Source organism: Hydra viridissima, unplaced genomic scaffold, assembly GCF_058129835.1.
Source record: "Hydra viridissima isolate aposymbiotic clone 2 unplaced genomic scaffold, HvirCarnegie_v1 scaffold_3, whole genome shotgun sequence".
NCBI classification, from domain to species: Eukaryota; Metazoa; Cnidaria; class Hydrozoa; order Anthoathecata; family Hydridae; genus Hydra; species Hydra viridissima.
This window is the reverse complement of record NW_028324302.1, coordinates 11,005,519-11,032,382: the sequence shown is the minus strand read 5'-3', so window position 1 is coordinate 11,032,382 and position 26,864 is coordinate 11,005,519. Positions and strand designations below refer to the sequence as shown.

Genomic DNA, 26,864 nt, shown 5'->3' with positions numbered 1-26,864 from the left:
ATATATATATATATATATATATATATATATATATATATATATATATGCATATATATACAGCTATTCACGAAAGTTTAAACGATTGCAGAATTTTTATCAAGTATGTTTGGTTTTTGTTTAATAAAGAAAAACTGTAAAATGATATCGACTTAATTTTTTTTATTTATTAAAGAAAAAGTAATTAGCTTTAAAATGAATATGAACATGTTATAAAAATTTTAATATTTAGTTAGAAAAAAGCTATTACAAAAAATCTTATAGGAAAAGTAAGAAGCACAAAAGTTTAAACGAATTGCAACATTCGAACGAAAAATGAAAAAAAAAGCCAAATTAATATTTGAAGTGTCCTCCTTTGTTTTTATAGCAAAGATAAACTCGCTTATGCATTGATTCAACTAATTTCATGCACATCACGCGAGGTACCTTCAGCCAGTACTCATTCAAAAGTTGCTTTAAATGCTGAGTTGACTGAATTTCATGGTATGTCAGTTGATTGTCGATCCAAGACCAAATATTTTCGATTGGGTTGAGATCTGGTGATCTAGGGCACCAGGGCATCACATTGAACTTTTTTTTCAAAAAATATTCTTTGATTGAGTGTGCTGTATGAGCTGAAGCCCCGTCTTGTTGAAAGATGAATTGCTTGCTTCTGCCATACAAGTGTCTGATTGATGGAACTAAACACGTTTCCAATGTGTTCTTGTAGGTGCATTGATTAGTTCGGCCTTCATACAGCCCACAGAAGCCTATACCTTTGTGAGAAAAACATCCCCAGATGCCAACCGAACCTCCACCGCCTTGTCGACGATGTTGCAAAAACCTGTCTGAATATTTCTCAGTTGCAAATCTTTTGACATAGATTCTTCCCTTGCGGTTTACAACTTGAAAGTTAGCTTCATCACTCCAAATAACTTTTGCCCACTGTTCTACAGACCAGTCCAGCCTTTCTTTGGACCACACTCGTCGTTCACGTTTATCCGTGATTGAAAGAATAGGTTTTTTAGCCGCTATGTACGTTCCAATACCTTTGTCCGACAATGTTCGTCTCACGAGCTCTCTGCTAACTTTTGCATTATTTTTTGACTCATTGAAGGTTTGTGCTAGCTTTTTGTAGCTGAGTCTGGGGTTTTCTCTGCTCATTCTGAATATACCATTTTTGTTACGGTTGCTGAGTTTAGATGGTCTTCCAGTACGCGGCATGTCGGAGACGTCCTTGGTAAGTTCCCAGGTTTTGATGGCTTTTCTAACGCAATATTCAGAAATGTGAAGTATTTTGCTTATTTGAACGTTTGTGTGATTTTTTGTCCGCGCCATACCAATAACTTGCCATTTGATGTCATTAGAAACTGATTTTCGACCCATTTGCACGCAATTGAAATTAATTTGAAATTCATAATATTTTAAGTTGATTTTGAATGAATTAAAAGCTGCCTGATGATGTTGTGATGAATTTTTTGATTGAAAAACAACTCAATTATTTGCTAATTAATTGATAAATTCGCTGCGAAAAAAAGTTTCGCAGCGGATTTATCAATTAATTAGCAAATAATTGATCCTAAATAAAATCGTTTAAACTTTTGTGAAACCTCTTAATTTGTATCAGCTACCTTTTAATGAAATTTCTGAGTAAACGGTAATGAGTCAAAACCTACTTTTTCTTATTCTATTAACAACTAACCTATTTACCAAATTGGAAAAATAATTATTTTGATATCTATTTCCGTTAGATTTTTATTCAAGAAAAACCGAAGATTAGATTTGAAAATTCTGCAATCGTTTAAACTTTCGTGAATAGCTGTATATAGTTTAGAGCCTTTAACATTACTTGCAGGTCCTTGTGCTAAAATGGAATGTGGTGTGCATTGATATGAAACCAATTTACTTCATTAACCCCCTTGAATGCTTTAAATTATTGTATCATATCTTCTAACTGCCTTCTTTGTTCTAGAGTTTGTAGATTGAGATAAGTTAGACAGGCTTTTATATATATAAGTAAATAAATAATAAATACATAGGTTTACCCACAGCTACTATGTTTTGCCAGAAGTTGGCAAAACACTAGCTTAGCTGTGTGTTGTTTTCTCGCAGCGAACACAACGTTTCAGTTCTACATTTTCTCATGTAGTTTAAGGCCAGTCTTAGACGATAATTCGTCTGACTTTTTTTTCCGTGAACTTTGGGAAGTCAGACGAGAAAACTTTGGTTATTTAAAAAAATGAATAATGGCGAAATATAATTACGTTTCGCAGATTTAAGGACGGGGGTAATAAACTTTTTAAAAACAGTTATTAAAAATCAACTATTTTCAACCAATTATCAACCATTTTGCCTAATTTAAATATACGTCGAATATATTTTGTAAACCCGTACTTTGTACTTTCAAATTAATGTTTTTTCTGATTGCAGATTTATAAAAACAATTATTATTTCATCTCTTTCTTTTCTTACTCGTAAGTAGTGGCCAAGTTCAGTCAGATTAAATTCAAGTTTAATTTATTAAATTCAAACATTTTGTTTTGCCTTTTATATAATCACAAGTTTTGGTGTACTCTTCTATTGCAACATAGTATCCAGTTTTTAACAAATGGAGGATAAGTTAATTGATTTTCAATGCAAAGATCACGATGATTCAATGCTTAAAAAAACAAACATTTTACCATTACCAAAAAAAAGCTCAAAATCTTCTGAGGTTTCCTTACCTCTTAGTGTACTAAATGTGTGCATTTTATGTCTTTATAATATCACACAAAAGTATTCATCCTATGATGATGGTTCTATGAAAATTAATCTATGGGACAATAAGGGAAAAATAACAGAGGCTGGCCTAAATATAGAAAAAATCATAAATAAAAAATTAATTTATTCAGATGACTATAATTGTATTTGTAAAACATGCTATACAAATGTAAAAAGAACATTAGCAAAAATACAAAAAAATATAAATGCCATTGCAAGAGGTCGTGAAATTCTTAAAGAAAACTCACAAAGAATATTGACATCTACACCAACAGCAGAAGACATGGATAGTAGAATATTTTCTAACAAAGAAATGGAGCTTGATGAAGGTAGTTTAGAGGTAGTTTATATTTTTATTTTGTATTATTATATTTATCATCATTAAAATGTATATGAAAAAATTAAAGGGTGGCAAACATATTTTTGGGTTTTTGTCATATTTTTTAAATTTGAGATAATTACATTTCTTTAACATAAGTAAATTTAAGTTGCTATATTAAGTAATTAATTTACCACCAGGCACTTCTATGTTGAGGAAATTTTGGAAATCATAACAGTTTTTTCTCTATTTACCTTTTTCTATTTATCTATGTTCTCATAATTAAACAGATTTACATTGAGTAAATAGGAATAAGTAATTGTTTAAGAAAGAAGTAATTGAGAAAGTTTTAATCACTGAAATATCAATTGGAGTAACTAATTAGACTGATTAGTTAAATCAGATACTGATTAGTTAAACTGATTAGTCAGATCAGTTAGACCTAATTGTTTGTTTTTTTAATCTTAAAAATATATAAAATTTTTTGTTTTGATTCTATTAAAGGTTTAATGGTTGCATATATTGGCTCTAAATTTGTTAAAAAATCAATATCAGAAGTTTTTCTCACTTTTAAATGTTTACAAAATTAGTAAAACAAGTCCTTAAGGGTAATCTAATAATCTTCCACAGTAGTTATTATTATCATTTTTAATTTAGATTTTGTTAACTAATTAACTTAAGGGTAATCTAATAACTTAAGGGTAATCTAATAATCTTCCACAGTAGTTATTATTATTATTTTTTTTTAATTTAGATTTTGTTAACTAATAAATCAAGTTCAAGAGTTAACACATTTAATGTTATTCTAAATAGAAAAAGAGTAATCAAATCTGCCATTGAAGGAAATGTTAGCATTAAAAGAGCTTGATCCAGTGGCATTTAATGTTTCTATAATTAGTTATATCAACACTAATTTTTCTTTTGAAGTAGACACTTTATGTAAAAACCCATCTTCACCATTTAAACTACCTGATATTAATAATGCTTATAAAGTTTCGTATCAAATCCAATATAATGAGTTATGTGAGAAAGCTCCTTTTTTAAAAGAAATGGCAATTTCATGTGCAAGAAACTGAAGATCTATCAAAAGAAACACAAGAAAAACTTTTAAGACCTGTATACCTGCAGTTACAAATGCTATTAGTTGTTTACTAATGTGTCATAATCAACAAATGAATGCTAATGCTATTGTTAATTCATTAGTTCTTCAAAGAGGAAAAGTTGACAAAATGACTTTTAATCGACTTCAAACCTTTAATATTTGCCTATCACATACATCAGTCTTGAAAAAACGCATGGTGTTGGGGAAAAATTGTTATCTTCCAATTCATTAGTTAGCTTGTGATCTAGAATACAGTGCAACAAGTTTAGTATCAAAAATATCTTTTGCTTTAAATCAAGAATGTGAGGATATTCCAATTGAATTGACTCACAATATACTTGATTCTAGCCTTACACATTCATCTTCAAATATGAATGACAGTTTTTTTGATGGCTGTGCAGCTAATTCAATAATAAACTTTGTAGATTCTGACTGTTCATTTGCTTCAGAATATTCCGGTACTTTTGTAAATTTATTTTTATCTTAACAGAATTTTGTTTTATATTTTTTTGTTAAAATTTGTTTCTTTCCTAAAACTAAATTTTATATATATACATACATATACATACATACATACACTCTATGTTTTTAAAGGTGTGATATATTTTTGGTAATCCTTTAAAGACTTAATAAAAAATAAATCACAAACTATTTTAAAAGCATACTCTAAATTATCCTTTTCGTTAGTCATATTGTAGGTATGTGTGCAAAATGTTTAAACTATTCAAATATTTAATTATTATACATCTTTGTAAAGAGCTTTAAATCAGTATTACGATGGTGAAAATTTCATAACAAACTAATGATTCCACTAAAAGTTATGCCCATTTAAGTGACAAAAATTCATTATAAGGAATGCTTTAGAAAACTGCAACCAACCTAAAAAATTAGCGTTCGGCTTACGGTGGTTTTATAATTGAACTTCATTGTTTAGTTTATAGCGCATTACTTTTCCTCGGTTATATTTTTATTCAACTAATAACAGAATATGGTTTTTTTTGTGTGTGTTTGTGTGTAAATCACGTTTTGAATACTTTAAAAAATCACCATTATTTTAAATAAAGTTTCATTTTTCTAAAAAAACAATTTTTTAATGAATAAAAAAGCCAAATACACAAAATGCTCATAATTGTGAATCCCCCCCCCCCAACCTCTACAACAGAAGAATATTTGGTACCTTTACTGCGTGGAAAAATAGAATATGACCGTGTCATTATTTTTTAATGAAATTTGGCAGGTACATAGAAAATAGATATATAAAATTGATCCAAAAGTTAGAAAAAAAACCCATCACTCCTTCAATGTCAATTCACTTCCAGAACAGGAATGAAGTTTTCAATAGCAATGAAATCACTAAAAAAGTTAGTAAGTGCAAAAAAAAAAGCAAATTACAGTAAACTTACAACACTCTACTTTTAAAATATTATCTAAGTCAATATAAAATTCCAAAAAAAAGACGAGGAAAATCCATCCATACGACACCTACCTCGAGCACGCGGTGAAAAAATGGTCACAGATTTTATCTTTAAAATCGGTGCCGTAAATCGCAGATACGCACGTACCTACATATTGCTTCTGAATAGCACTGACAATTTGATTAACTAAATTTTGGCGCAACCTTTAATTAACCCCCCGAAACTTTACGATATTTCATTAACATCAAAGAAAAGCCGCAGGAAATATTTGTTCCGGTAGATGAAAAATTGCATTAGCGCAAAAACCAAAGTTTTCTCGCCTGACTTCCCAAAGTTCACGGGAACTGCCCAAAGTTCACGGGAAAAAAAAGTCAGACGAATTATCGTCTAGGCCAGGCTCCGTAAATTTCGGGTTTGTTTCGTTTATCTGAGGGTGACGTAAGATTGTGCCGTTCAGATCCCGCGGGATTTTTCTAAACGTTTATAATAAAGCGGTAACTAAAAAAGTCCGACAAGAAAGTTTTCTAAGATTGTGCCGTTCAGATCCCGCGGGATTTTTCTAAACGTTTATAATAAAGCGGTAACTAAAAAAGTCCGACAAGAAAGTTTTCTTTTTTTTTTCTTTTACTTTTTTTTGAGGATATATCATGAGTTCATAACATGTTATGAATTTGTATATAGTATAATGATTTATAACAAACCACATTATTTATTATTCAAATCTTGAATACTTATTATTTGCAATAGATTTTTTAAATTGGATGTAAATTGTGTTAGTGTATTTTACTAAATTAGTGCTCAATGTTCAAAACAGAACATAGAAAATAGAAAGTGCTCAATGTTCTTAAAGAACAAGAAAATAGAAAGACTTTTTGACGATTCTGAAAAAAGAGATATTGGCAGCAGGTATATATATATATATATATATATATATATATATATATATATATATATATATATATATATATATATATATATATATATATATATATATATATATATATATATATATATATATTAGGGTGTCCCGTTTTCAGGATCACATTTTATTTTGACTGCTCCTAGCATTTTTCTGCTGCGTATATGTGAGATAATGAGATCTGTAAAGTTTTAGAACTCTAACTTTATTTTTGTGACTACACAAGCCACATTAAGTTTCAAAAATCATGATTTTTGGGTGAAAAAAGCCTATATTTACAGTGCTTGTGTAGTCACAGTTTGAAAGATACAGGCTAATCTTATGTTGAACCATGTACTACTAACCCTCATTAGTTAGAAAAAAATTAGGAGCAGTTTGAATAAAACGGTTAGTTAGGTTTGAAGTGAGTTCAAAGATACGCAGTTGACACAATTTACCCATTTTTATGCGGTTTAACGCGGTTGACAAAATCAAACAAAATACTGATCTAAAATCCTAAGATCAAAGATAACACCCTTCTCTGCTGTAGATTCTCTAATGATTTCAAGCTCATTTGTGAGGAAAATTGTCAGTGTTTAGTTAAAAAGGTCACTGCTATTTATGAAAAAGCTGGAATTCCAATATCTAGAGTGGACAAAGTGCAGAAGAAAATGATGGAATTACTGATTTCTCTTCAAAAAAGGCAAAACACTAAAGAAAAGACTATAATTTTCAAAGACAATATTTTTTCTGTACTTTTTGATGTTATGCTCAGTGATGTGATACAAATATTAGAGAAAGATAAGAAAAGATCTCAGGAAGACAAGGCAGAAGATATCATTTTCATAATTGATCAAAGAAGTTGCAGGAAAATTTACATTAGGAAGAAAGACGAAAGATACATTTATTCTGCTTAAAGATCTCAACAAGCAAGAGTAAGAATGTCTGGAGCAGATTATGACCAGAGTTAACAGTCTGAGCTGCAGATTTCATCTTCAAGTGAAACAGAAGTATCTTCAGAGGAAACAGACACCTCTAATTCTACAGACTTAAGTAAAGATGAGATAGATCCACAACCATCTACATTTGCTGGCATAGTAGGGTATATTGTCCTTGTTTCGAAGGTTAAACATGTAAGCATCAGAGCTCAACCCAATATTTTAAAGCAGGTGGCTGATACAAGTGGACTTTCCAGTAAAGGTATGTCAAAATCCAATATAAACAGAATTTGTAGAAAGGTCATACAGGAAACAGTGGAGGAAGCCAGGGAAGCTTTAAAAGCAAAGGCTGGATCAAACATGATTCTTCATGATGATGGTAAGCTAGTCAAAGAATATACTATGGAAAGAAACACAAAAGAGAGCGCTTAGCATTGAGTGTAACTTGTGATGGAAAACATTTTTTGCTTGGAGTACCTCCTATCACTGATTCTACTGGAGCTTGTCATACTGAGAAGATTATTGAGATTTTAGAAGAAAACTCACTCAAAGAAGAAATCAAAGGTCTAGTATTTGACACCACTGCGTCAAATACAGGTAAAGAAAAAGGAGTAAATTCCAGCTTAAACATCTATCTTGGAAGACCTGTTATGCATCTTGTTTGCAGACATCATGTCTATGAGTGTCATATTAAGAATGTTGCAAAGCTCTTCAGGACAACCTCAGGTCCAGATAATCAACTCTTCAAGAAACTTTTGGATGAGTTTTCTCTTATTCAGATTGAACAAAATAAACTTTGCAATTTCAAATATGGAGGATATCAACAACTTGACAATGCTGCTAGAGTATCCCAAGTAATCATCGCAAAGTTGTTGGATGAAGACAAAATACCCTGAGGTAATTATTGAGAGCTAGCGGAAATTGTTCAATTCTATTTATCCCCAGAGATTGATCAACTGTAAGTGCGACAACCTGGAGCAATTCATCATCAAGGTTTATGGCACAAGCTATATATTTCATGAAGCTGCAAATTCTGAGCCAAATGACAGATATCGTTTACACAGCTTCTATAAAAAGAGAAGTTGAGGCCATCTCTTAGTTTGCAGCATTGCATTATGCAAAGCGGTTTTTAACCTCGTCTCAGACTGCAATTTCTTCAAGACATGACATAGAAGCAATCTGGGAGATGAAGTCATACATGAAGACCAGACTTAATGTTGCAGCCAAATGTCTCGATAGCACTGCAAATCTACATGGTATCTTCATCCAACTTTGATACCATTTAGTTTAATGGATCCTGGAGTGTCAGATGAGGAAAAGACTGAAATTGCTGAAAGAATCCTGATGATAAACGATTCAAAGGAAAAGAATCATCTGTCATTTATGTATAAGAAGGTTAATGTATCATGTTTCATTGACAGAGAAGAAGAGAGGCCCAGGTTGTCTGAGTTTGTTGATTCAGAATCCATTTTTATATTTAACATCTTAAAAAAGGATAGCCAGTAGCTTGAATGGATGATGATTCCACCTAGCATGTGGAACAGATTGTTTGGCTACACAAAGTCCAAGGATTTAATCTCTAACATTCCTGTAACTAATGATGTTGCAGATAGGATTGTTAAGCTTATACAGGGCTTTGTTGATGGAAGCCATGATGAAGAGCTGAGGCAAGATTTTCTCCTAGCAGTGAACCAGAAAAGATTTTTGTTGGTCTAATTAGGTGTCGATTTAGACCCATTTCATAATGATTAGATCAGTATTTTGTTTGATTTTGTCAACCGCGTTAAACCGCATAAAAATGGGTAAATTGTGTCAACTGCGTATCTTTGAACTCACTTCAAACCTAACTAACCGTTTTATTCAAACTGCTCCTAATTTTTTTCTAACTAATGAGGGTTAGTAGTACATGGTTCAACATAAGATTAGCCTGTATCTTTCAAACTGTGACTGCACAAGCACTGTAAATATAGGCTTTTTTCACCCAAAAATCATGATTTTTGAAACTTAATGTGGCTTGTGTAGTCACAAAAATAAAGTTAGAGTTCTAAAACTTTACAGATCTCATTATCTCACATATACGCAGCAGAAAAATGCTAGGAGCAGTCAAAATAAAATGTGATCCTGAAAACGGGACACCCTAATATATATATATATATATATATATATATATATATATATATATATATATATATATATATATATATATATATATATATATATATATAACAATATCTAGATAATCTAGATAATATCTAAACAAACATAAATTAATAAATCAATTGACTGGATGATTATTGTTAAAACAAAATGAATAAAAAATTATGATAAATTAAATAATGATAATCAATACAGATCATATCCTGTTTAACAAAACTTTATTATTAGAATATAAACTATTACTCCAATAATATCACAAAGGATGTTTTTAAAACCAATCTCAAAGGTTTTTCCAATTCATTTTGATGTATATAAACATTCGACAATTGCCATAATCTTTAAACTTGTTTAGCTGCTTTTAGTAAATTTATGTAAATTACTTGTTAATTCAACTAGTGACCATGCATTTGTTGTCATTGATTTATAATGTATTTCGAATAATAATAATTTTACTACAAAAGAATTTAATAAATTGATTTCTATTTCTTTCAAACAAATCGGTTAAATTCGTTGTGTCAACAGTCTACTAAACACTACTACTGATTTTATTAATTTATTTATTTTCAATCTAGATCTTTTTCTTTCTTGCAATATTTTCATTCTTGTTAAACAAACATTTTCTTTTTCTTTATTTTCTCCAGTTTTATTTATCTTTACTATACAAATTAAACATGCTATCAGTCAAATTTCAATGTGCTGTATTTAAGCAGGATCCATCCTCCTATAGTAAAATAAATCACATTTCTATATAATTATAAAATATACTTGTAAAAAATTTTTTTTTAGTTATATATTAAGCATTGTAAAATAGTAATTGATTTCTTTGACCAGGAAGTTCCATCAACTACATTAAAAAATAAAAAAAATCATGAAAAGTACTCAAAAGAGACTGCTGTCAAAATATATTTGGCAACTAAAAGAAAAAAATATTAACTTTAAATTAAACTGGTCTATTCTAAAAACTGCGCCTACCTATAATAACATATCTCAAAAATGTATGTTTTGTTAACAAAAAAGTTTGAAATTATTACTTATTTAGATCAAGAAAATTTACTAATTAAAAAAAACTGAACTTATTTCTAAATGCAGACATAAAAATAAGTGGCGCTACTCGACTTTCTCCCCCCCCCCTAATTTTATGATTGATTCTGATAGAGAATTTTATGCTGATTAAGAATCGTATAAAAACATGGGTCTCAAAATCAATGGAAAGTGCTCTAATTCGAAGTCAAAGTTGTAAAAAATCCCACTAAAAACCCTAATATTCGCCATTTTGAAAATACTAAGTTAATGATCTTTTAGCTGACAAAAGCAAAACATTAATAGCATGGTTTTTACGTTAAAAAAGTCGTTAAAGTATGTTTATCTTGCGCAATTTTTTGTGGCAATGAAAATAGCCGTTTTTTGATTTATTAGAGAATAAACTATATTGCAAGTAATGTACTTTTGTAATAAATTTAAAAAAAAAATTCAACAGTTTTGTTTCCTAAAAGAAGAACTTATGAAACTTAGTACATAGTTGTTCTATCACATGTAAAATTTAAAAAATGTAACCTTCAAACCGTTTTTTTAATAAAAAAAACCAGCGTAGGATACAATAATAATTATTCATCAATTTTTCTACATTCTCACATTCTACGTTCAACCTTTATTTGAAATCTTCCATTAATTTCATTTCGTTATAACACTTTCGTTACAATACTTTAAAATAATAATGTTAATAAAAACCAGGTCTGTTTATTGCGCAATGTAACGGTAATTAATTTTCGTTAAAAATGAAAGCGTTTTGAAAAAAAATGGCGAATATTAGGGTTTTTAGTGGGATTTTTTACAACTTTGACTTCGAATTAGAGCACTTTCCATTGATTTTGAGACCCATGTTTTTATACGATTCTTAATCAGCATAAAATTCTCTATCAGAATCAATCATAAAATTAGGGGGGGGAGAAAGTCGAGTAGCGCCAAAATAAGTACCCTTAAATGACCAAACTTATTAACCAAATTTATTTAATTCTAAATACCAATTAAAAATAATAAACTGTATTAACACTATATATACATATAAATATGTATATTTATATGTATATATGGTGACCACACGCTCTATTTTGTTTATTTCGAATAACTTCCACCGACAGAAACCATTCTGTTTATGCGGTCATCAAAAAGCCTTTCAAAACAAAATCGCTAAGTTCTCGACACTTCGTTGTACGTCGTTGAAAGAAATTATTAAATGTCGAATTTTCTACCCAACCTTCTGAATCAAAGTATGAAAAAACAATATAATTCAATATCGATGTCTTTTAGCTTGTAGATAACTAGAAAAGTTGTGCTTAACAATTTAAACCCTTATTTTTTGAAACATTCATCTTTAAGTTTAAGGACAATATGCGTCATCCACCATATTTTTGTCAATAACATTTTTTTCAACTTAGCCCAACTTTTGCTAAGTATTATTCAGCTTAGACAACAAATTTTCAAAAACAGTTTTTTTAAAAAAGGAGTTGTAGAAGGTAGGACGAACTACCATAAAAATTTGGACTGGCCTTAAATCACCTGAGTTCTCTTCTCCTTAATAACTCCCTTTACAAAAAGTTTTCCTTCAATTTATACTATACAAAGAACCTCAAATATGCTCATAAAATAAACCACTTAAACTATATTTACAACATATCAAAGAAACTACGTCAACCAAATCCGCCGTAAATAGTTTCTTCACGCCATTCAATTACACTGTGCAACAAATTAAACAAAGCTAGAAATTTTAATAATCATGAGTTTTCTGGTGGAATAGTTCCCCATTCACCATTAAATATGATTTTAGTTTTTCATTAAAAATAGTTGTGTTTTTTTTGTCACTGATGGTATTTAGAAGTATATTCCAAAGATATATATATATATATATATATGTTTATCTATTTATTTAAAAATATATACAATATCAATATAAAATTATAATTTATTTATCAGTAACTAAAGGAATGTTATACATTTACTATCACAAATATTTTTTATCTGTAGAGTGTTGAGTAGAGAGTTTTATAATATATTAAATGAATAAAACCAGGTGTGTTACCTATAAAATTTCAGACTAACAGTTAAATACAGCTTGTATTGAAACAAGAAAAAGCTTCGAAACGAGAATAAAACGATGGAAAAGCTTCCAATTCGCGAAGCAACCTTGAAATCAGATGATACGCGATTAAAGAATGGTTAAAAATTCTCTCTATTTTGACATTGTAATTTTAATTGTTATTTTGTTTGAAACAAACAGTCAAATCATATACAGTTTTATTTTATCTGTAAATTATAAACGTAGATTTGCAAGATTTGCAATTGGCAAACTTTGTGGGAACTATACGGGTTACCCAGCGGGCATACCCATATGGGCCCCAGAGAAAAATCGCGGCCAAGATCCGGCGGGTTCCCGATGGGTTTCCCATATGGGTTCCAGTTGCAAACCCAAATGGGCCCCTTACGATTTTAAAGTACAAGATTTGACTGGGAACCATACGGAATACCCAGCGGGCATACCCATTTGGGCCCCATATGGAAACCGTGGCCAAGATCCGGCGGGATACCGTTGGTCTTCCCATACGGGACTTAGTTGCGGACCCGTATGGGCCCCGTACGGTACCCGCCTGTCAATGTTGGCTGGGAATCGAGGTAAAAATGGCAAATTTTAAAATTAATCTTGATTATTATAAAAGCATGTGGGCTCAATTAAAGTTATTTTTCACTTTTTAAAATTAGAAATTCTAAATTGCTTTATTAAAGGCTTTGCTATTAGCGAATGCGCATAGAAGTTATAGTGATTTTTGTGTTTTTAACTAATTTTGTAACTTTTGTAACGACATTACTTTTTCTATTTTTAAAAGCAATGGCATTAGCAACAAGTAAACTCGAATAGATGTAGGTGTTCACTGGTTCACATGGTTCACTCTAACTAGTCATATTTTGTGTTTCTCAATAATTCACGTTTTTATAACACTACAGATCTACAGACATGAGAAATTATAAAAGAAAAGAAGACAGGCCTATAAACTCTATAAATGTTACAAAATACGCTGTTGATGCTTTTTTTTATAGAAGGAAAGTCCATTCGATTGATTTAAGGACAACAAAAGTTATGGTAAAAAAATATTGTTGAATAAAAGTTATTTGGAGTTTTCATAAAAAAGATGCATTTGAAAGATGCTTAATGTTTCTAAACTTGTCTCTACCCAGACAGCCTACAACACTGGGCCAGAATTCCGGCGAATCATCGCACGCCGTGACGACTAGATTAGTAACGAGCCAGTACTGACCTGAGTCTGGCATGCTTCTTGCGAGTAGTCGTACGCCATTGCAATGGCATTTGTTATTGGGCTAAAACTGGCCCGATTGTGGCTTCTACAGAGTTCTGGCCGAATGTCGTTTTGCCATAACCGTCATTATTTTATTACACACACACACACACACACACACACACACACACACACACACACACACACACACACACACACACACACACACACACACACACACACACACACACACACACACACACACACACACACGCAAGCACGCACGCACTACAATACATATATGTTATATATGCAATTGTAATCATAAATTTAAGTTAAAGGTTGTAATGTATTGATATTTGTATAACATTCATTAAATTATTTTGTCAATGGTCACACACATACATATATGTGTGCGTGTGTGTGTGTGTGTGTTCGCAATAAAATGCACAACAACCTATTGTTAAAATAAACAGTTTCACTAATTTTTTCTTTTTTATTATGGTTTTCAGGGTCTTCATTGACATCCAATTGATGTTTATCTGTCAGACAGATTCTTGCCAAAGTGAGTAAAGGAACACTTCATTGCACTGGTTAGTAGCAGTATGCTTAGAATTTATACTTTCAGATATTTTAAGTAATTTTTGTAAATGTTTATTTTTATTTTACTAGACTTTTAAAAATTAAATTTCTGAGAGATCCTGATTTTTACAGTTGAAAAAGGTGCTTTTTTCAGTCGAAAACTTGAAAATAAGTTTCATTGGGTAAAAAGAAATCTTTATCTTTATTTACAACATATATATATATATATATATATATATATATATATATATATATATATATATATATATATATATATATAAAAGAAATCTTTATCTTTATTTACAACATATATATATATATATATATATATATATATATATATATATATATATATATATATATATATATATATATATATTGTAAATAAAGATAAAGATTTCTTTTTACCCAATGAAACTTATTTTCAAGTTTTCGACTGAAAAAAGCACTTTTTTCAACTGTAAAAATCAGGATCTCTCAGAAATTTAATTTTTAAAATTCTAGTAAAATAAAAATAAACATTTACAAAAATTACTTAAAATATATAAATATAAATATATATATGTCTATATATATATATATATATATTTAAATTTATATTTATATTTACTTATATACATACATTAAAGTCAATTTTGCATCTAGATGCTGTAAAAATAAATCCTTTAACCTCAGGAGCATCAAGCGAAGAGGTTGAAGATATTTTCAGCCTTCAGGAGATCGATATGGTGGACGAAAAGCTCGGGAAGAACGAAAAAAACTCCCTTAATAAATAGCACTATTTAAAACTATCATTATCTGCACTATTTTAATTAATTTTTGTCAATTTGAATTGGAATAAATTTCAAAAAATATTTACTTTTGTATTTGCTTTTTTTGCGATATCACATCAGAAATGGCTAATAATAGCGCGTTAGTGAATGCATATTGGTTAAAAGTAACGGGTCAGTGCTGGCATACGATCACGGACGAATGCTGGAAAATGATCCCGGGCCAGTGCTTGCTAGCGATGCTGGGCCATTGGCCATTTTGACATTGAGCCGTGATCAATTGCCGGCATCGCGCCGCTGTGGCAAGCGGAACTGGGCAAGCATTGGGCCTCTAAAGAAAGGCTGTCTGGGTTTCTCATCTTCTGGCACCTTATCCTGCTTGACGATACTTTGATTTACTTGGAGAGGCTGTTATAGGATCTTCATCTGCCTCAACTTGGTTTAGTCATCTTTTACCAAGTTTTAGGGCTTTTGTTAATGTGTGATTATCATGTTTAACGTCTTTAAGGTCTGAATAAAGCTCTCTCACAGCTCTTGCAACGTAACCTCCGCGTGACAATATTTTAACGTGTTTTCTACATTTTTCACTATAGCTCACTATTTGGGAGTTTTCTAACTTTTTCAAAGTTTGCCTTAAGCATTTTTTTCTCGGTATTAAAGTATATTTATCTCGGTCAGTTCGTGAAAACTTCCGATCAGACGCCATATTACAATATAAGTATTTTTTATAAATAATTTCAATTTATAGTGAGTCTATAATCAAAACCTCGTAAATCCCAATTAATTTTTTCTCAGAACACACATAAAACAATTTAATGGTTTGCGGTCAAATACGCATTTTTTAACATCTGGGGCCAATGCTATAAACAATTCGAATTTTTTTTCGAGAAAAAAAATCTTTCGTAAAAACGCAATTTTTCACGTAAATTTTTTTTACGAAAAAAAGTTCGTAAACTCGAAGAATTTATCGCTGTTTGTATTTTTTTCGGCCATTGCTATAAAGCATAAAACGTATACGTCACTAAAATTCACGTACTTTTTTTCAATGATATATTATATATACTAGATGTCTAACTTGCGGGAATTTATTGGACAAAAAGTGAAGCCGCTTTTTTTGTTTACAAATTGAATCCGCCATTTGTAATAAGGGCAAAAACTATATCCGCCATTTGTAATAAGGGCAAAAACTATATCCGCCATTTGTAATAAGGGCAAAAACTATAGGGTAAAGTGACCAAATTCCAGCCGCATCTTTACAAAATAGTTTCTACAGACATATTAACAAGAAGGTCTATATGAAAACTATGCATTTCTAGACAGATAAATCTTTCAGCATTTAGGATATAATTACAGCATTTATTGTAAATGAAAATTGTTTGAAAAAACAACGATAACAAAAAGTATATAAATTAGACCAAAATACAGCCACTATGACCAAATTTCAGCCAGGCGTATGCGGAATGAACCTAATTACAGCCAATATCAAAGACAAGCTTTTTACCAATACTTTTATGGGTTGGCATTTAAAATATTTAAAAATTAATTGTATTACTAAATATTGTATCAATAACTTTTTTAAATCCACAAATTAGCCGGTTGACAGATAAACAATAAGTAAAACAGTTTTAGCAAAATTGGATTTACTTAAAGTTTATTTAGTTTAAAGTTAAAATGAACATGTTCTTAAACATCAATTAAAAAATGATTTCTTAACTTAATACTAAGCATTAATCAGTAAATAAACTTGCCTAAACTTAGTAAGGATGCCTTGACTTGTAAAAAAATATGTTTTCAGGAGATGAGTTGCACCACCTTGTCCAAGGGCAAGAAAAAAAAAAAACGTTTACATGTTGGTAACAAATAAAAGGAAATTTTTTTTAAATGCAAATAAAAACCAAACATAAAACTAGGTTTAATATTTTAAATAACCAATTATGTGTAAATCAGGATAATTAAAGTCAATGTAATAATCTGACCTACTGTTTTAAAAGATTTGCATAGAATATAATATTTATGTTAAAAAAAAAAAAAGAATTCAGTGAACTATATAAAAGACTTTTTTAAGCAATAAGAACAAAAATTCATAACAACATAATCAAATTACACATTGTTTTTTTATACTTTTATTGGTTCATTTTTATAGTGAAGGTTTTTTTCTAGGATTATCTTTTGACAATATCTTTGCTTCCTTTATTTTTAAGTTTTGTAGTCTTTTCAATTTACGCATTTCTTGTTCCGTTTCATTTTGAGCTTTTTTTTGTACCTGCTTTAATTGTGACTCATATGCTTCCTTAGAAGTAAGCACAAAAATTTTGTCTGCATACTTAGCTTTTTTGCTTTTTATAAAATTTGCATCTAAATATGGCAAAATATCATTATCTCCATCTCCTGGATAAGATGAATTTTTAAAAGGGAAATTTGGGGCAAAAGATCGAGTTTTTACAAAATCAGAAGTTAAAGGAGTTGAAACTGTAAAATCAGTTTCATACTGATCAATAGGCTGTTCAATTTCAGAGTCAGACATCATCCTAAAGCTGTCTTCAAACTTACTAGTAAATGCAGCTTTATTACTTGCAGCTTTTAGTTTTACAGTTTTCATACTTAGTTCCACTAAACCACCACTTCTATGTTCTGGAATTTCTACTACGGTTATTGGTTCAGCTAAATAGTCATGATCATTTGCTATAGCAAATCTTGGGTTGGTAATTATATGTTGTTCCAACTCAATATCCGGTAAAAGTATTTTTGTGCTGTCTGTTATTTGATTAATCTGCTCAACTGTTGTTGTATTATCAATTGTTTTAATTTGATCGAAGAGATTAGTCACTAACTTGTCTTCAGAATACACATAGTTTGGCAAGTAAGCTTCAGCTGGAATAATTGAAGGATTATATGGAAAGATTCCATATGATTTAAAGCCAGACTCAATATTGGCTTTTGTCATACTTTTATTCCAGGCCTTGGTTAAAAGTCCTGTGAAATTGGCCTTGTTTATTATAACCCCAGGGTGATTAGACATCATATCCTGGGCTGCTTTATTATATGAAACTTTGAATGGCTTAAATACAGTTCGATCGCAAGGTTGAAGCCAATTGCTTGTATGAGCAGGTAATTCAACAATTTCAATTTGGTTTTGTATGGCCATATCTATTAACTCCACGAAATTGTGGGAATCATGGCCATCCAAAATTAAAACTTGTGGACGTTGTGGTCCAATGTTTTTTAAAAATGTAAGCTCAAACCATAGTTTTGCAATCCCTTGTTTAGTCCAACCAGATTCACTTGGACTCCAGTTGGTTCCTTCAGGGGCATCTAGAACTTGAAAACTTTGAAGGGATTTTACTGTTTTCCCTTTTGGAATCACATGAGGTGGTAAGGCTCTTCCTGCTGCATTCACACAAACAATTAAAGTAATCATTTCTCGATTTCCACTGGTTCTCATATGTAAATATTTAGTACCTTTTGCAGCAACAATTTTGTGTGCCTTAAAGTCTAGCTGCAGCCCTGTCTCATCCATGTTCCATATTAATTCAGGCTGACAGTCTTTAATGACTTCTTTAAGTGCAGTAAAATAATTTGCCACCTTTATTGGATTCATACATTGATGATGAACTGATGCTGTTGATTCTGGTTGTCGAAGAGTTACTTTTTTGTAATGTCGGTTGTTTAGTAGTCTCCACCATTTATTAGATGGTTTTCTATTCTTAAAAGAATATCCATATGCAGACAACAGAGCTAGGATGGCCATTGGTTTTGGTAAAGAGCAATTCATGGTATTGCCAGCATATACCATGAATTGCTCTTTACCAAAACCAATGGCCATCCTAGCTCTGTTGTCTGCAAAATCAAGTAACTTTTTTTCAAGATCAAGTGGCATTAAACTTTTTCTTCCTGCTTTTGCACCAATCTCAATTTTTCCATTTATCCTGCTCTGCAAAGTTGCTCGGGGTACTTTAAAAAATTTAGCAGCAGCTCTAACAGACATTTTAGGTGAAGTAATAACACTGTTTATAGCTTCAAGTAAAACTTCCCCTTTATATTTCAAATATTTACCTTGAGTTGGAAGACATTGTTTCTTATTATGAAATTTTTTTTTATTATCAGCCATTCTAAAATGAAAACTTTATATTATAAATTATCAAAATTTTCAATTAAAGATTATTTTCTCATATAATTTCATTTATCAGCAATAATCTACATGAAACAATATATATTCAATTATTTAGACTTTTGTTTATTTTTAAGTCTTCGTCCTCATATTTGAAAAATATTACATAAATATTTAACTAAATAAGTCCATATATTTAAGATTGATAACTTTTAGGATATAAATATAACATAAAGTAGTTATATTAAAAGAACAAAATCTAATAATATAAATATCTTACAAGTATGAGTAACTTTTAGACACAATATTACATAAATATTTAACTAAATAAGTCCATATATTTAAGATTGATAACTTTTAGGATATAAATATAACATAAAGTAGTTATATTAAAAGAACAAAATCTAATAATATAAATATCTTACAAGTATGAGTAACTTTTAGACACTCGTGAACCTAATTTCGGTCTTGGCCGGAATAAGGTATAAAACCTGGCCGGATTTAGGTCTCTCTACCAGGTGCATTTAATTCAGAAATACAATCTATAGAAATGACTCAGCATAACTTTAAAACTAAAATTATCTTTTTAAGAAATATATTTATAGTTTAAAATAATTACCATTTCGTTAAGTAATAAATATTTAATGTTTATAAGCTTCAAACTGGATGCTTACATAATCTTTTAAATCTAAACTGGTACTTTTTTGAGATAAGTATTTGTTATTATAATACTTCTATTATAAACACCCGCCAACTAAAATAATGTTGGTTTTTTATTGGCTGAGTTCATACCAGTCTCAAAAAATTCGGATTTACAAACATAAAGCAGAAACCAAGACAGAAATATTAAATTTAAAATGTGGCTGAAATTTGGTCACTGGCTCGGATTTGGTCACTTTAACCTATCCGACGTGCGAAATAAAAGTTAAAAATGAACGTTTTTGCCCGAATTAGAAATGGCTCCCACGGCTTCACATTTCGGATCGAAGTTAGACATCTAGTATATATAATATATCATTGCTTTTTTTATTCGTAATACGTCATTGAAAACAACAATTTTTTTTAATTTTTATTAAGTAGGCCTACTTAATAAATTTTATTAGTTATTAAGTAGGCTGTGCTGCCTACTCTATTTTTATAAATATTTTTACATTCTAGTATGGTGTTTAAAAAAACTGTGTAAAATTAAAATAGGAACATGATTTAATTTTTTCGGATGAAGACTTAGATTTCGAAGTTGCAGAAAATGAGTTTCGCCACCGATTCCCTCGAGAGGTTGATGTTTAAAACATCACTTAAAATTACTAAATTTTGATGTTTTTTTTAATGATTTTTTATCAAATAAAATCAGAAATCATACTAAATAGGGTCAGAAATTATATTTTTGTTTTGTTCTTCAATTTCATTTTAGTTTAAATGGCCGCTTTTTTAACGAAGATGTTTCTGAAAACGTTTTTCGAGAGCAGTATCGAGTCCCAAGAGCTTTATTAGATTTTTAGAAACTAGACTTAAAGATGGTTTGCAACATTATACTAAGCGAAATAAAAGCATTTTAGTACGTTTCCAGATAATGATATTTCTTCATTTTATTGGCACAAATGTCTTTTTTCATGTTCTCAGAGACTGTCATGGAATCTCTACCAACACAATTTATCGTATTATACACAGAGTAGGAGAAGCTATTTTCAATGTTAGTGTATTAAGTTAATAAAACTATTGAAAGTATATATATATATATATATATATATATATATATATATATATATATATATATATATATATATATATATATATATATATATATATATATATATATTAATATATTACATATATATAAAATTGATATATACTATACATTACATCATTTTATGATTGTTAATTTTATATATTGCAATATATCTCTGCTGTTGCTACTGTTTTTGAATATAATGATTAAATTGCCATTATTATAATCCTTGTTATATATCATTAGCACTATTAGTAGTTTACTTCACATTAGTTTATAACTATTTGTGTGTAAACTTGAATGTAAAATCTTTAGTTAGAAATATATGATTGATTGATTACATACTTATATTATGTTAATATATGCTATATATTATATACTTATACTATAACAACGCTTGTGTATATATATATATATATATATATATATATATATATATATATATATATATATATATATATATATATATATATATATTTAAATAGTTTACTAATTAAAACATACTTAGTTCCCAAGAAGAACCTCTTTATTTTCTCTGGTCGTTATTGCTAGTATCATTTTAAGTTCTTTAGACAGCATTTTACTTTGTTGTGTATTTGTGTATTATTTTGTTGTGTATCTGTGTATTATATGGCATATTTGTCGACACAACAAGGAACTGAATAATCGATTAAATGCATATTTTAAGTAATTAGTTTATTATGGAGTTACTAAAATCCTTTTCAGTTTTATCTATTGTAGTTGCGTCATTATGTAATTCATTGTGCACAATGAATATGTAGTTCAATGACTATATATGGCTCGTTGTGCATAATTCATTGTGCACAATGAATTTAGAAATGATATTTAAGTTGTACAAGCGGATGAACATTATAAGAAAATATACAGCAAACATAGAATTTAGTTGTCTTGATATTACAAGCTATTTCGGCAATGAGTATTGTTATAGAGTTCGCGGATTTGGTGTCGCAGTACGATGGTTCGGGTGAATTTTCAGAATGGATACAGAAGTTGGAACTGGTAGCAAAACTTCAAAAAGTTGACGAGCTGAATGTGGTGCTCCCCTTATTTCTTTCTGGCGGAGCGTTTGCCGTTTATCAAGGACTCAGTGATGAGATAAAAGAAGACTACAATGAAGTGAAAAATGCACTGACTACTGCCTTCTCTGCTTCTCCGCTAACAGCATACGAAGAGTTCGTGAATCGTCGTCTTAAGGAAAACGAGTCCGTTGACGTATATCTCGCAGAATTAACAAGGCTGAGCAAGCTAATATCGTCTCACGTAAGCGAAGAGTGGATAAGGTGCGCATTTATTCTCGGATTACCTGACGAAGCAAGAAAACAACTCCAAACAGCACTCTCGATATCAACAATGTCGCTGCACCAGATCGCTGAAAAAGCAAGAAGTTTGGTAATCTTGCGTTGTAAAGAATCGTGTTTTGTTAGTCGCGTGAATCTTGGTGCTATTGGTCCAAGAAAGGTTCCTCAAGGAAACGGAAAAAAGACCATGACTTGCTACCGATGTGGTGAGGAGGGACATATCAGTCGAAATTGCAGCGAAGGAATTGAGAAGAAGAAGTGTTTTGTGTGTGGAATGGACAACCACCTGGCCCTGAACTGTTACAAAAAGTGTACGAACTCAAAAAACATGGAAGGGAAGCCACCCGTCTATGCGCGAGCGGCTTCCCACGAAATATAAAACCACCAACTCTCTGTGTTTATGTCAATGGAAGAAAAATAAAAGCATTGTTGGATACTGGATGCTCGAAATCAATTTTAAGTCGGGATATCGTAAACGCAAAAAATGTCAAACACGCAAGACAAAAGGCCGTGATGATGAATGGAAAGTCAATTGAAGTAAAACACCAGATTGTTGTTAATCTTTCTATAAATAACACTACCATCGATTTGGAATGCCTGGTTGCCAACATTGTCCCCGAATATCAAATGCTACTTGGTATGGACGCAATACGACGGCTTGGAGGTGTCCAAGTTGGGAGAGACGGCGAAACCATAAACTTCAATGTGGAAAAACTATCTATCAGTGCTACTGCAGTCTCTCAAGAAAAAACGAATGAAGTATCCTCGCCTACTATTCAAAAGCTGATTGACTTCGTAGCAGAATTCAAAAATGGTAGCTGGAGCGTGTCTTGGAAGTGGCTGATAGAACCACCAACTTTGACAAACAAAATTCCAAACTATCATATCTCTGATGACGTTAAAAGTGATTATGCAAAGGAAACAAGTGAATGGATAGCACAGGGATGGCTGAAACCATTTGAAGGGAGATGTAATGGCATCATTCCGTTGATGGCAGTAATTCAACGAAACAAATTAAAAGTACGTCCGGTGATGGACTACCGGGAGCTGAATCAATTTGTGTCCAGTCATACTGCAGATGGCGACGTTTGCAGTACCAAACTTCGCAACTGGAGAAAGTTGGGAGAAAATCTTGAAATAATCGATTTAAAGAAAGCGTATCTGCAGATTCGTGTCGACGAAGCACTGTGGAAATATCAAGTCGTGGAATATGAAGGGCAGCGTTACTGTCTAACAAGATTGGGTTTTGGTTTGAATGTGGCGCCCAGAATAATGACTAAAATTTTAAAAAAGGTATTATCCGTAGACAAAGTTGTCGAGGCTGGGACGGACTCATTTATTGATGATATCATTGTCAATAATAACATAGTGTCAAGTTGCAGAGTTCGAGAACTCTTGGAAAAATATGGCTTGGATTCTAAGTTGCCAGAAAAACCTGTCGGCGGTCGTGTGCTTGGATTGCGAGTGTACAAACAATGCAACCAAGTCCGTTGGAAACGTGACAACATACCTAAAGTTCCTGAAGGAAAAATGACACGTCGGCAAATCTTTTCTTGGTGCGGACAGCTGACCGGACATTTTCCAATAGCAAATTGGTTGCGCCCTTCGTGCAGCTATCTAAAAAGGGTTTCGAGTAGTTGTGGATGGGACTCTTTTGTGGACGAACGTATTGTCAAATTAGTAAACAGTTTAAATGAAAGACTTACAAAAGAAGATCCCGTTCATGGGTCATGGAACGTCAAAAACACTTCCGAAGCAACAGTGTGGTGTGATGCAAGCAGCTTAGCCGTTGGCATAGTGTTGGAAGTGGCTGGGGAAATAGTAGAAGACTGTTCGTGGTTGAGGAAACAAGATGATACGGCTCACATTAACCTTGCAGAGTTAGAAGCCGTGATAAAAGGAATAAATCTAGCAACAAAATGGGGATTCGAATGTATTACCATAAAGTGTGATTCGGTTACTGTTGCCGGCTGGTTGAACTCCTTAATTATCGGTGACAAACCCGTTCGAGTACACGGTCTTGGAGAACCACTTGTCCGTCGCCGGTTGTCGTTAACTGAAGACCTTGTGAAGGAGTGCGGTATAAAATTAAAACTTTTTCTGGTAAAGTCGGCAGAAAATAAAGCCGATGCTCTTACGAGAGTACCGCAGAACTGGCTGCATTTAAACCATTCTGCAATGACAGCAAATGTTGTACCGCCTGATGTGAAGTCATTTCATAATCTTCATCACTTTGGAGTCAATCGAACCCTTTATCTGATGAAACAGACATATCCGAAGGAGAAGGTTAGTAGAAAAGACGTTGAATCAGTCGTGAAAAGTTGCGAAAGATGTTTATCGGTGGATCCTGCGCCAAAAAAGTGGGAAGAAGGAAATCTTGAAGTTGGAAAGAGTTGGCACCGTTTAGCTATCGATGTAACCCACTATAAATCAGAGAATTATTTGTCTATTATTGACTGTGGAAAAAGAAGCAAGTTTGCAATTTGGAGAAAGCTACAGAACGAGAAAGAAACAACAGTGTGTTTCCATTTGGAAGAAATATTTCGAGAAAGAGGACCACCATGGCAAGTTCTATTTGACAACAGCAAGACCTTTCGCTCAAAACTCGTTAGTGAATTATGCGCAGAATGGGGAGTGTCCATCCTATTTCGTTGCGCTTACAGGCCATCAGGGAACGGAATTGTTGAACGTCATCACCGCACTATCAAGCGAATGGCAGCCAGAAGTGGCAAAGATCCGCTAAAAATGGTATATTGGTATAACCGGGCTCCCAGGAAAAATGGCGAGGAAACATCGCTCCCCTACAAAGCTATATTTTCTTATGAGTGGAAACCACACACAATTTCTGCGAAAACAAACGAAGAAGTTCTCCACAATTATTTTCAAGGACAAGAAGTATTTGTAAAACCACCTGACTCGAAATGTACGAACGAATGGAACAGAGGAAAAGTTACAAATGAAGGACGAGGAGTTTCGGTAGAGATCAATGGATTGCCGAGACACATATCGGACGTCCGTCCTGTTCCCATCGCAGCCGATTTGCCTACTAGAGGATCGGAAGAACCCATTGCGGACAACCTGAATCACCGAAAATCGATGCGAATGCGGAAGTTCCCGAATAGATATGCAGACTTTGTGATCTAGAGATCAAGGGGTGTTGTAGTTGCGTCATTATGTAATTCATTGTGCACAATGAATATGTAGTTCAATGACTATATATGGCTCGTTGTGCATAATTCATTGTGCAAAATGAATTTAGAAATGATATTTAAATTGTACAAGCGGATGAACATTATAAGAAAATATACAGCAAACATAGAATTTAGTTGTCTTGATATTACATCTATAAAATATCTACATAAAAACACAAACAAAGAATGTTCAATGATTTTGAAGCGCTAACGTTGTTCCAACAATGGCTGCCAAAAATCACGAAGAAAATATCTAAAATTGAGATCAAAAATCAATCTGAAGTTTTTTTTCGAAATAACGCACTGATCTCAAAATATAACTGGATAGCGTATACCAAAAAATTTTTTGAAGCAAGTTTTGGCCTCCCAAGATGGTGGCGGAATTAAGGAATGGTGATATGAAAATTAAAAAACTGATGATAATCAAGTTTTATATCTTAAGCTCAAATATTGATAAAATGTAATCTTCTAATAAAAATCTAGTTTTTTTGTTTAACATAAGATTTTTTTCATAAAAATAACGGAATATTACATATTTACATAAATTTCAAATATAAATATTTTTTTATTTAACAAAACATATTCTTACAAAAAGTTGCTCTATTCTAACTAATATATATATATATATATATATATATATATATATATATATATATATATATATATATATATATATATATATATATATCATCATATCATATCATATCATATCATAAAAATATTTTTGATTGGTTTTTGAATAGGATAAGTTTTGTTAACTGCTTCCTAAGCTTTTTTCCAGTTATTTTGGCAGTTAGTTTTTTACCCAGGTGATAAAGATATATTTTTGCATAGTTTTTTGAAATAAGTTTAATCAGTGCAAATAAATGGTTATCAGTTAAAGCTGAGTCAAACATGAGAAGTTTGTTCATTAAATATTTTTGAGCAATCAACTGATCTCAAAACAGCACTAGAAATGCCATTTTGAATTCCTATTTCATTTGGAAAGTGGCCATTTATTGAAGCAAGCAACGTTTGGAAACATCTTTCAGTTTCTTTGCATATGATAGCAACACTTTTAGTTGGTTTAATTAAACCTCTCCTTTGAATTTTAAAAAACTGGATTGTTTGAAATGATAAGAAAGTACTAATGCATTCCAACATTTTATGCAGATAGTTTATTGTAAATTTACGTATCAAAACTTATTTGATAAGATACATAATGTTGATAATGTTTGATAACATACAAAATATATGTCGTCAAAACATTCCCTTAATGATTTGTTTTGAATAACAAGTTAAAAACAATTGACTCAATTATTGAGAGCTGAAATATTA

General features: G+C 31.2%; 3 protein-coding genes across 3 annotated transcripts; 2 read left to right on the top strand and 1 right to left on the bottom strand.

Annotated features, from left to right (window-relative positions):
- The first annotated feature begins 78 nt into the window (after nucleotides 1-78).
- On the top strand, nucleotides 79-5,824 carry LOC149890976 (uncharacterized). The gene is made up of 2 exons (XM_090080915.1): nucleotides 79-3,065; nucleotides 3,810-5,824. The coding sequence occupies exons 1-2, from the start codon at nucleotides 2,585-2,587 to the stop codon at nucleotides 3,821-3,823; spliced, it is 495 nt and encodes a 164-aa protein (XP_089937041.1). The 5' UTR covers nucleotides 79-2,584; the 3' UTR covers nucleotides 3,824-5,824.
- Nucleotides 5,825-17,246: 11,422 nt separating this feature from the next.
- Nucleotides 17,247-21,590, bottom strand: LOC145186955 (uncharacterized). The gene is made up of 3 exons (XM_090083598.1): nucleotides 21,542-21,590; nucleotides 19,187-19,324; nucleotides 17,247-18,938 (listed from the first exon to the last, which is right to left on the bottom strand). Exon 3 carries the CDS (start codon nucleotides 18,799-18,801, stop codon nucleotides 17,341-17,343), a length of 1,461 nt encoding a protein of 486 aa, XP_089939724.1. The 5' UTR covers nucleotides 18,802-18,938; nucleotides 19,187-19,324; nucleotides 21,542-21,590; the 3' UTR covers nucleotides 17,247-17,340.
- A 1,282-nt stretch (nucleotides 21,591-22,872) lies between these two features.
- LOC149890975 (uncharacterized) lies at nucleotides 22,873-25,500 on the top strand. Its single transcript, XM_090082012.1, has one exon. The coding sequence runs from the start codon at nucleotides 22,873-22,875 to the stop codon at nucleotides 25,498-25,500; it is 2,628 nt and encodes an 875-aa protein (XP_089938138.1).
- The last annotated feature ends 1,364 nt before the right edge of the window (nucleotides 25,501-26,864 follow it).